The sequence below is a fragment of the Protomyctophum parallelum genome (assembly GCF_964188405.1).
Source record: "Protomyctophum parallelum genome assembly, chromosome: 9".
Lineage (NCBI taxonomy): Eukaryota > Metazoa > Chordata > Actinopteri > Myctophiformes > Myctophidae > Protomyctophum > Protomyctophum parallelum.
Window position 1 is genome coordinate 3098274 of NC_139706.1, and position 12263 is coordinate 3110536.

A 12263-nucleotide genomic window follows, 5' to 3' on the forward strand; every position below is an offset into this window, starting at 1 on the left:
CCTAACATCTGTCTAACAGTAGAATATCTGTACAATTATACAAGTATACACTATATAATACAATCCATTGTCGCTTCCAGTCATCCCGGTTACATACCCGGTCTCCATACATCTGGCCAGTTCGTTGGTACATTGCGCTCCTGCATCGTTCTTCAGTACCTCCACATACGTTCGTATGGGACGTCCTCGTGACCGATGCCCGTGTGTTGTTCCCAGAGCACCAGTTTGCTGGCTGGCAGTTCTTGATGCCTTTGGCAGTGTCCTGCTAGTCTCATAGAATGCTATGTCTACATAATATGCTATCAAAATGACATAATTTAGCCTTTGTATGGGTCTGCAAGGTCGTTGAGACTATAGGCAAGTGATACGGCAAGTGCTGTTGGCTGAGATGGAGTCTCAATAGGATTCATATATGGCTAAATGTTTTAGAGAGCCCTAGGCTGGCTGGGGATAATGGAACGTTCACTAAGAACACGTCACCTTTCCCCCTATTGTTATTTATTGCCAAGGAGAGCACTTTTAGGGCCTAAAGGCTTCATGACAGTAAAAGTGCTCTCCTTGGCGATAAATAACAATAGTTTATACATGACAGTCTGTGTGTCTAGTTAGCTGAGTGAGAATTGATCATCTCTATATATGTAGGCTACCTCTGACAAAGGTCCAGGAGAAAGGTCAATTAATTTCAACCACAACAGGGCAAAACGAGATAATGGGCGTGGGCGAGTGTGTGCGCGCTCGTGCGTGCGTGCGCATGTGTGTGTGACGTTGGTTGCGTTGTCCGACTAGTAACCCTATTACTAACCCTAAATCTAACCCTATCCTCAGTCTTTAAGGGTAAGTTATTTTGCTCCGTTGTGTTGTTTATTAGCAATTTAATAAATAGAAATACCATCCCATTGACTTCCATTGTAACGGGGAAACAGCTCTCAAAGTCACTCTTTTAGCACGACAGGGTATCACATCGTCGTGGCTCAACAGCATTCCAATAATACGCTTCAGGAGTGGGTGACTGGGTGTACAGTTTTGGTCCAATCAGATCGTTTTTTACTCAACGCGAACAGCAGTGATTCGTTCGGCGTAGGCATACCTACCGGATCTTCTTTCTACACAAATTAGTCAAAACAAGACAACATTGATTTTCTTTATTAAAAATAAAACCGCATGAGTTTTCCTGATGTCATAACCTGTCAGAATCAGCTTTTGTTGCGTTGGTTCATGTGCTAAAAGAGTGACGTTGAGAGCTGTTTCAATGAGCGACTTTTTTATTTATTTTCTATTTCTTAAATTGCTAATAAACAACACAACGGAGCGAAATAACTCATGAAATGGACTAGTTTGCCCATAAAAAGGTAAAAAGTGGTCTTGCCCTTTAACCGACCACGTAAGTAAACATAAAGCGAAGTTGTTGTATAGCACAGTTTCACGATGTTTTCACTTCAGCGGCAGTCATTTCCACGTTGCTTAGTCGTCTACTGACAGTAGGCAGTATGTAGGAAATATCCATATTGCTCCATTGCATGGTCTGATAAGGAACATATTAGTATTGTATTGCAGGTGATTATGGGTTGATAACATTGGAAACGGGGGTTATATGGCAGGTGCTGTGGTATATTAACGGGTGTTGTATTTCAGGTGTTGCAGTATTATTAACAGGTGGTATATTGTAGGTGCTGTGCAGCAATGACGACTCCTCAGACTACTGGCTGAGCAATGAGAAGGTCCTCTGCAGACTGGCTCTTCTGGAGGATGACACCCATGGTAGCTGCACCACAGTGAGTACTCCAAATCGTCCACCGTATGTGTGTGTAATTATTTGAATACATATTCTTTCCCAGCTAACGTTTTAACTCAAATCTTTGCTTCTGTTCTGGGGGGTACCGGCATGTAACAAATTATGTTGAGATGCGGGTCGGCAGCCAAATACATTGGTGGTCCTTGACATGAAAAGGTTTGAACACCACTGACATGGAAACATAGTTTTTTTCAGAAAACTGTCATGATTTAGAAGAATCTGAATCTGGTCAGGTTATATCAAAATGTTTGGGGCAAACGTGCACATTGGGGTGGGGTTACACACAGTGACATCATAGTCTTACTCAGTGACATCCCAAACCTCTTATTTGTGTTTCTAAGAGGTTACAATTCAGATAGTCGTGGCATGTCTGGGGATTTGGACTTGAACCTCCTGGTCCTGTAATGATTATTGTTCTACCATCACAACATCTTTGTTCATCTATAGCCTCCCATGCTTTCAGCATTGATTTTTTTTTGTGCCACTGCTGAAAGCTAAATCAGCTAAACCCTGCTAAAGACAACACTTCATATTTCCTTTTTCGAGTCTGTTATCAGTGGCAGGCAGAAATGCTCGGTTTGCTAAGATATTGATAATTGATTCACTCACAATGTTGTCCTGCAATTTTGGCATGATGGAGATGGAGAGTATAAAAGACTAACGGTATAGCAATCAGGTTGTTGAACAAAGGCAATGGGAATGGCGGGTCGGACTCCGGCTCAGCACGCCTATTAGTTCTTGCTCATGCTTTGTAATTATGGACAATAGGGGAGGGAGGTTTATTCATTGTTGCAATTGTGAAGGAGGCATTGCTATAATTATTATTTGTGTCTTGGAACAAGAACAGATGGAACGAGTGGAAAGATAATACCGGTATGACGTCAAAGTGAACCTAGAGAGAAGAACATTGTTTTTGAACAGCCCAGAGTTGCTTACTTGAGGACTAGTTCTGCTTCTGACGTTTTTTTGTTTGTTTTTCGCCAGAGTTTTCCGATTTTCTTTTCACATCGGACCTCGTTGCCAAAGCCGAGTTTCCAGGGTTTTTACTTTTTATGTTATTATTAATTATGAAAGCTCTCTAAAGACAACCAATGAGTTGAATACATGAGTAAACAGAAGCCATGAGCAGACATTAATAACATTACATTGTTGGGGGAAATAATTACTGTAACATAACTATGGCTACTGTAGCATTGGCAGTAGGGATGTCTCAATCATGATTTTTCTGATCAGATTTTTTGATTATTTTATAAAACACTTATTCCATATTACAATATCCAAAATCACAGACTAATATCATGATATGGGTATAATATTGATACCCTGCCCATGCACCAAAAGGTCTAAAGTGATTACAAAAAGAATAAAAAAATACAAATACAAATATTTGTTTAAAAAAAAATTATACCATTGCCGTCATGTCTGTGTCACTGTTATATAGCTGCATGATTATTATTATTACTAGCCCTTGCCCGTTGTGAGATATTGCCCCCCCCTTGTGGCCGCGGGGAGTACTGCGCCTTGGGCGCGTTTTTAATTCACTAATAAATTCATTATTAATTTCTAATTTGTTGAATTGGAAAAAGGGCTTCGTTAAGACCTCCATATTATTATGGTCAATGCCTGTGTGAAAAGTGGGAGCAATTGGTGCAGGCGGTGAGGAGATACGGCGGTGTTTCTGACACACAGACAGACAGACAGACACACAGACAGACACACATTCAGACAGACATTGACTGAATTATAGTATGATGATGATGATGATGATGATGATTGAGATCAGTGATTACAATTATATTTTTAACAAACGCACTCATAATGCAAGATTATTTCTTAAGGTCCTCCCATTCAGACACATACTGTAGCAGTACATTCAATGTGAGTAATTTACAGTATGTCACTCCCGATTTCCGATCACGTGATTGGATCGGGACAACTCTAATTGGCAGTGGGAGAGGCATCCTCACATGCTCTCCGTCTCCTTACAGTACGGTCGTGTCATGTCCGTGTTCTCATCGTTTAAAAAGCAGGTGGCTCGCGCACATCCAGTTCTTGGCTGGTGCTGGACAAAGGTAGATACGTGTTCTCATTGTTGCCAGAACAGTCCCCCGTCCCGCCCCAAATCCAGCTGCAGCAGATCGGCTAATGTAACGTTAATCCGTCAAAGCGAATGATAGATCAGACTAAAATCGTATGATATTTAGTCGACTAAAACTAGACTAACTCTAAAACATTCCAGGTGACTAAAATGTGACTAAAACTAAATGAAAACTATACAAAATACACCAAATCAAAATGTGGTGTCAAAAGCAAAACTGCGTTGAATAAAGGTAAGCATCTGAAAAGATATAGATAAAAACAGAGGATCCGGGCACATTATGAACGACCTCAGGAACAAATCCACACACATCAGAAGGACGTGCCGATGTCTGCAACCCCAGCTATTTAAAATTCATACATTTGTGCACCAAGGCTCGACTGTCCTTCACTCTTACTTTTGTTCAACTAGGCTACATAACAGCATGAAATGACAAGCAACATTTAGGCTGTCCTTGCTTCCACAGTTCAGTGCATTTTACCCTATAAATCCAGGACTTTTTTTTGTTCTTGTCACAACATCTTCATCATCAGTATTTTCTTCAAGTAAATTCAGCACTAACTGTAGTTAGTAGTCTTCACTGCTTTTTGAAAATGAACCATGAACGTGTCATTTTCTCTCGCCTCTGTCCACACTCAAAGTAAAAAATGAGGAACGCCTTTATTAAATTAAAAGGGCAACTGCCAACATGTACATTTGCTTACGGTACATTTTCTGTTTACTTCATTGCCTAGTAGCAACCCAATGCTAATGTATGTAGCATTATGACTGCGAACTATGAGAAACTACTTTAAAGGACCATTTGACGTTCAACAATTAGCAGGTAGATAGGTAAGGAAGCCTTGCTGTCACACTCTCTCTCACTATAAAACCATGCTTGCTACGACCCAGTAAACAGTCCCGGTCTCTCTCGCATTGTAGTTCATGTAAAAAAAAAATGGAACACAACAGCTGTGTTTTGCTGTATGAAAAGCACTGTCATGGCAGTAGGCTACAGAATGCGTTCTGTGTTTACACTTGTATGGCTGGATATAGGAAGAAGGCATTCAAAATCACTGCACGTTCACACATGACCCCAAAGTTAAATATAGCAGTGAATTGGCACAATTTCCAGTAAGCTGAACGGATGGGGTTTAGAGACTGTGCGTGTGTGTGTGTGTGTGTGTGTGTGTGTGTGCATGTGTGTATTTGCGCATGTGTGCGTGTAGAGAGAGAGAGAGAGATTTGACCAATTCAGCATCATGGCCAGAGACACAGTCATCATCATTAAATGGGTCAAATGTTACATAAACGATGATCACTATATTATTTATTTATTTAATTTTTATCCCATGATTTTGCAACCCATTTATTCATCCAGTTTCGAATTATTTAATGTTATCCTGGGCGCTACACTTCCTCTGCTAACCTGGGGGGGGGGGGGGGTCAGTGGACTGACCTCATGCTTCCTTCTATGCATGAGGAGTCCAAGCTGCTTCTTTTCACCTGACGGGGGGAGTTTCCCTGGCCGGACGTAGCACGTGGAAGGAACACGTTATTCCGACCAGTTCCTTTCCCCTCCGTCAGGCGTCCCGGCTGGCCAGGGAGAGGTAGTTTAGAGACCAGGATTACTGCATGTTTTACCTACCCTAGGGGACACGGGGAGAACATGCAACCTCCACACAGAAAGGCCCTTTCGCCAAAAAAGATAGAAGAAAACTATTATGCCATTTAGCCGCTACAGTAGGCCTACATCAACAAACTGTCTTTCCTGGAAAGGAAGTCACATACATGGTTAAATGTCTGCAAATGAAAACGGTTTTCAACCCATTTCTTTATTTATTCAGCATTTGAGCCACGGACCACAATTTGATGAGATTTAGCCTCTCAGACCAAAGACTTAGAATATTTAGTTCCATCCATCCATCTTCAACCGCTTATCCGTAGTCGGGTCGCGAGTCGCAACAGCTCCACCAGAGAGCTCCCGATTTCCCTCTCCAGAGCAACATTAGTAACTCCCTCCTGGGGGATCCCGAGGCGTTCCAAGGCCATTGAGTCGATGTAATCCCTCCATCTCATCCTTGGTCTCCTCCCATTGGGACGTGCCTCGAGTACCTCCCTAGGGAGACACTCGAGAGGCATCCTAACCAGATTCCCGAACCACCTAAGATGGCTCCTTTCCAGGCAAAGAAGCAGCAACTCTACTCCAAGTCTCTCTCGGAGAGACTCAGAGACTCAGATTCTATTTTGTTGTCGTTGGGTAATATTTTGTCCACAATTCCATGCTGTATTGATGTGCACATCAATGGTACCACAGGAGTGATAACATGAGGCAAACGTTGATCAAAATAACAATTCTTCTACATTCTCAGTGTAGACTTCTTGTGTACACCTGAACAAAGACTTGTACTGGAGAGACAATACAGAGGCTGTATACAAGAAGGGTCAGAGCAGACTGTACCTCCTGAGGAGGCTCAAGTCCTTTGGTGTGTGTAGCAGGCTACTAGTGATGTTTTACCAGTCTGTTGTGGCCAGCGTTCTGCTTTATGCAGTGGTATGCTGGGGGGGGCATCAAGGCCGGTGAGCTCAACAAGCTCAATAAGATCATAAAGAAGGCCAGCTCTGTTGTTGGCCTCCGAATGGAGAGCCTGCAGTCAGTCGCGGAGAGGAGGATCGGGGACAAACTGAACTCCATGCTGGCTAATCCCTCCCACCTCTTCTATGGTGTGCTGCAGGATAGGATGAGCACTTTCAGCCGTAGGAACGATACAGACTCTCGTTCATGCCAACTGCTATCAGACTATACAATGCGAATGCATAAGAACTGACTCCCTCCAAATGGCATATGGTCCTTGGTGGTCCTGGTCTTGTGTGGTTATGTCCGTTTGTGTCTGTTTTCTTGTGTTCTTCTGTCTGGCCAGTTGTTTTAGCTTTTTATGTGTCACATTATGCTGGGATTAATATAGTATATCTCATCTCATTCTTGTAAATTAAGTGATGCAGATATCTAACAATAATATAACTCTTGAGTGCGTAACATAAAGTTAAAGATCCATTTGGTTACCAACTCTCCATAATTTAGCTGGGGACCACCTGGAACCCCCTCAAGGGGGACTGGTGGTCCCCGGACTACTGCAAAGAGCAACAACAGCATCTTGTTTAAAATGTCCAGGAAAAAAGTGCAGAGCAGACGGTGACCGGTTTTTTTAGATTTTTTGCCAGTCAGATGTAGATCAATACTTTAGCACATTTATATCAACTAAAAAAAGCTCAATTTGATTTTGTCTTTGTGAGTAACAACTGCAGCTTTGATCCTTTTCTTTGTTTTTGTTTTGTTTTGTTGACTCCAGCCTTCTGGGTAGTTCTAAATCGCAGGATTTTGTTTTGACAAGCTACTCCAGCCTGCAGCAAATTATAACTGCCTGCTCTCTCCACATTTAAACTGAGTCCCACCACGGGACGTGCAGGATCCAAATGCTACTGCAGTGCTCTACTTCTTATACCCATTAAAATCCTGAATGTTAATAATTGAAATCAAATCAAATGGAAAGTGTACAAATGGAACCAAATTGGCCCATAAGGATTCCAGATGACAGCTACTCACCCAACTGGGTGAAAGTGTGTATCAACATTCTTAAAAATGTGTGTGTGTGTGTGTGTGTGTGTGTGTGTGTGTGTGTGTGTGTGTGTGTGTGTGTGTGTGTGTGTGTGTGTGTGTGTGTGTGTGTGTGTGTGTGTGTGTGTGTGTGTTACAGAGTAGTTTAGTGAACGCCTCAGGCACAAATCCACACTCATCAGAAGGACGTGCCGATGTCTGCAACCCCAGCTATTTAAAATTCATACATTTGTGCACCAAGGCTCGACTGTCCTTCACTCTTACTTTTGTTCAGCAACAGCGTGAAAAGACAAGCAACATTGAGGCTGTCCTTGCTTCCACAGTTCAGTGCGTTTTACCCTAGAAATCCAGGACTTTTTTTGTTCTCGTCACAACATCTTCATCATCGGTGTTTTCTTCAAGTAAATTCAGCACTAACTGTAGCTAGTCTTCACTGCTTTTTGTGAAAATGACGCATGAACGTGTCATTTTCTCTCGCCTCTGTCCACACTCTATGAATCACAGAGAAGGTTTATGTGAGAGGGAACAGATGTGGCCTGTCTGTCGTCCAAGCGGCGCTGCATGTCAGATGTCCTCGTGACAAATCGCCATACTCCGCCTCTCAGATTCTTCCTTCACAGCCTTTTCTGGTTTACACACAGCCTATCAATCACAGCCGAGCCTGTGATGACACTGCAGAGAGAAATGGGTTTATTTGGTTCCTAACGTGATTGCACAGAGACGCATGGAGGATAGAAGGACAGAGGAAGTTTAGAATAAGAGGACAGAGAGGAGTGAGGTGACGTGGAGAAAAGAATAAGATGGAGGGGCCGAGAGCAGTGGTGGAAAAGGTGGAAAAGTGTTTTCTTAACCCATTCTGACCTGAGATCAGATTCATACGAGGTTTCCGCCGGACACACACTGGTCTGATTAACCCATTCTGACCTGAGATCAGATTCTAGAAATGTCAGTCGCTCTTCGATTTTTCAAAAATAGCAGACCTACAAGCTCGTATCGCGCCACTCGGTGGCGCGATATGAGCTTGTAGATCTGCTATTTTTCAATAGCTAAAGCATAACATGATGCCGACACCAAAATGGGTGCCCGTTCAGAATGGGTTAAGTAAAAGTATCAATACTGCAATATACTGTAGGTATTTGAGTAAAAGTACAAAAGTATTGGCATCAAAAATGTATGTAAAGTACCAAAAGTAGAAAGTACTCATTGTGCAGAATGTCCCATTTCATGTTTTCAAATGTTTAAACCCATTTAGAACATATCAGATCTACAAGCTCACAATGCATCGCGGCACATTGTGAGTTTGTAGAAATTAAGAGATTAATGTATGTTTTGTGATAATAATCAAACTCTACAAATTAACTATTAACTAAAGTTTTCAAATAAATGTGGTGGAGTAAATGTACAATATTTTGATCCGAGCTGTAGTAGAGTAGAAGTAAAAGTACTGGGAAAAAAAGTACAAATACCTCAACATTGTACTACGTTAAACCACTGTTCTGGGGTGGGAGTGGGATGTAAGAACCACATTCCAGAAAGATAATTTTTTATAGAATAAGACACCTGACTCCATCATGGAGTGTGTGAGGTTTATACATGGCAACAGTGTCATTCGCTGAAAATAACTGTATAATTATAATAATAAATAATGTTTGAGAAAGTGGAATTTGGAATGAATAGGGCGAGCGAGAAGGAGAATGCCTGGGACAGAGGGATATCAGAAGAAACATGTGGGGAATTTAAATTCCATGCACAGAATTCGTGTTAACCCGGAATTTCAGTGTAAAACCTCTGGACATATCGGCTCGTTACTGAGGCGATGAAAATGTTGTCTGATGCCAAGACTGCTTGATTATACTGTAATATGAGGAAACATTCCTTGTACTGTGCGGTCAAGCTGTCCAGAAGAGCATCCGTCCATTTTATATACACTGGAGTATATACACTAGAGCGGTGCCCATTGGCATAGGAGGCCTTAAGTATGTTTCACCAGTTTCAATTGAAACAGGCCTCCACCCTCAGGGGGGCCTCAACAAAATAATGATGTCATAGGTATATGGGGGCCTCATATTTGGTCTTGAAACGGGCCTCCAGATTCCTAAGGCCGTCCCTGAGAACACACAAACACACCAAGCTGGCCATAGGGGGCGCTAGCTCCCCTCAAAGAGCCAGAATGCAAAATGCTTGTCATTCAGCCTCACTTTGAGTTGCTCAGTGGACTGTCTGCACTAATTGGCGTCGTTAAGGCGTGCATGGCAACAGTTTGTGTCTCGTGTGATGTCACACCAGAAGATACTGTATAAGAGGATGCACCGTGTTGAAAATTACCGTAGACGTCGAGAGAGAGAAGAGAGAGACAGACAGACAGACAGACAGACAGACAGACAGACAGACAGACAGACAGACAGACAGACAGACAGACAGACAGACAGACAGACAGACAGACAGACAGACATAGTGATGTCTTGGACCGTTTCCAAAGCAGTAGGACCAAAGCGAGCCCATCATGCTGCTGTAGCAGTGAGGAACGAACTGTATTCCTTTGGAGGCTGGGATGGAGGGACCTTCAACAACATGGGACAGATGGATGTCCATGTCTTCAACACAGTGTCTTTATGCTGGAAGAAGTTACCTCCAGTGGAACCAGGAAGAGGAGACGGTCACCTTGAGGTTCCATCCAAGCGCTTCGGCCACACAGCTGTGTTGGTTGAAGATACAGTCTACATCTGGGGAGGGTACTGGGAAGGGCAGTATTACAATGTGCTTTATGCATTTGATGTTGACGCCCACAGATGGTTCCAACCCAGGGTTTCTGGGACTGTTCCAGAGGAGAGGAGCTTCCACTCAGCCTGTGTGTTGGAGAAGGTCATGTTTATCCATGGACGACAGACCAAGCTGACTAGATACACTAATGACATGTACAAGTTGGACACCAGCACAATGGTCTGGACTTTAATTAACACCAGAGGAACTCCACCTCCTGATTCATCAGCTCACTCTGCTACCATCATTGGTACCAAGATGTTTGTATTCGGGGGCTGGAGGGGGTACCAGGGGGTCATCAGAGTGTTTGACACAGAGACCAACGTCTGGCTGGACACACCTTCTGCCCAACTTCTACCAGAAGGACGCAGGTGTCATTCAGCATGTATCTACAATGGAGAGCTGTACATATTTGGTGGCTGGAACGGTAACCAGAACTTCAATGATGTGTGGATATTCAGTCCAGAGACCTTCTCCTGGAAGAAGGTTGAGCCCAAGGGGAAAGGGCCATGTCCAATGTATTGTATGTGCTGTTGCATTGTGGGAGATTGTATCATCCTCTTTGGAGGAATGAAAGGACATCACACTATCTCTGATGAGCTGTTCATCTTAGACTTGAGTCCTCGTCTTAAGACGTTATGTAAGCTAGAAGTTATTCAGTACGCTCTGGACCAATCAGAACTCCCACACGACATCAGGTGGGAACTGGCAGCCATGGCAACCAACGACAACAGACGACAACAACATTAACAACCGAGACCACATTCCAGATGAAGGAACAGCAGAAAGATCAAGAAATGATGGATCAACATCTCATCCCACCTGATGGTGAGCCACCTCTCAGCATCACTTACTGAGATTCAAACCTCAGGAGACTCCTTCTCTCCAGACAGGCTCTCTAACCATTCAGCTAGGCATCAAACAATGACAATTGTTCCGTCCAACACAATGCGGTGGAAACACAAACCTGTGTCTGTATGTTCCAAACTGAACACGGTGGAACTCTCTTTATTGTATATTTATTTCTATGATCTTTTTTTATTTAAAGGACCAAGGAGTCCTGAAAGGACTTGATCTTCTATTGTTATTGTTAGTTTTTTTTTTTCCTTCTCCTTCTGCCAAAAAAATAATAATCGCGAAACTCGGCCTACAGAAAAAACAAAACTCTTAAGGGCGACTGTGGCTCAAGATATAGAGCAGGTCGTCCAATGATCCATGGGTCGGCGGTTCGAATCCCGGCTCCTCCTGTCTACATGTCAAAGTGTCCTTGGGCAAGACACTGAACCCCAAATTGCTCCCGATGTGCTGGTTGGTACCTTGCATGGCTTCCGCCGCAATCGGTGTATGAATGTGTGTGTGAATGGGTGAATATAATGCACAATCTATGTAAAGCGCTTTGGATAAAGGCGCTATATAAATGCACCATTTACCATTTTATCTGGTACACAGCAAGCTAAAAGGAATCAACACACCAGCACGCCAGAGACCAAAATACTTCAAACCCAAACAAATAGTTAAAAATACAACTACAAACGCATGTTGGAGATTAAACAACAGATAACAGCCAGCACCAGCAACTGTGTTTATTTAATCACATGTGAAAAATGTGGCTTACAATATGTCGGAGAAACGAGTAAAACAATAGCTGCGTGTGATATTGAACAGTCGAACTATTCGTATCAATATATACGGATGTATCAACAAAATATTTGGTCTTGAAACGGGCCTCCAGATTCCTAAGGCCGCCCCTGCCCATTGGGCACTGCCTACTAGGAATGATGCAGGTTGGAGATGTACCGTATGCCCCACCCAGGTATTATGGCTGTGTCCCTTTTATGCCCATATATGGAGTCCTTTGTCAGGCATGGTCCAAATGCAGATGTCAGAATGATGTCAGAACAAAGATATAGGGGTGATCAGGTCCAGAGCCCGGGCATAAGAGGCTTCTCTTTTGTTACTGAAAACAAGTGTCTGTTTTCAACACTTCTTTTCACTGTTCTGAATAGCATTTACCTTTG

At 42.9% G+C, this 12263-nt stretch overlaps 1 protein-coding gene across 1 annotated transcript in view; it reads left to right on the forward strand.

The window, feature by feature from the left end:
• Positions 1-12263, forward strand: part of sphkap (SPHK1 interactor, AKAP domain containing) — a gene marked incomplete at its 3' end in the record, with an annotated part of 60434 nt that overhangs the window by 8225 nt on the left and 39946 nt on the right. The window contains 1 exon segment of the mRNA XM_083772487.1: positions 1668-1772. Coding sequence (XP_083628613.1) covers positions 1668-1772 — 105 coding nt within the window.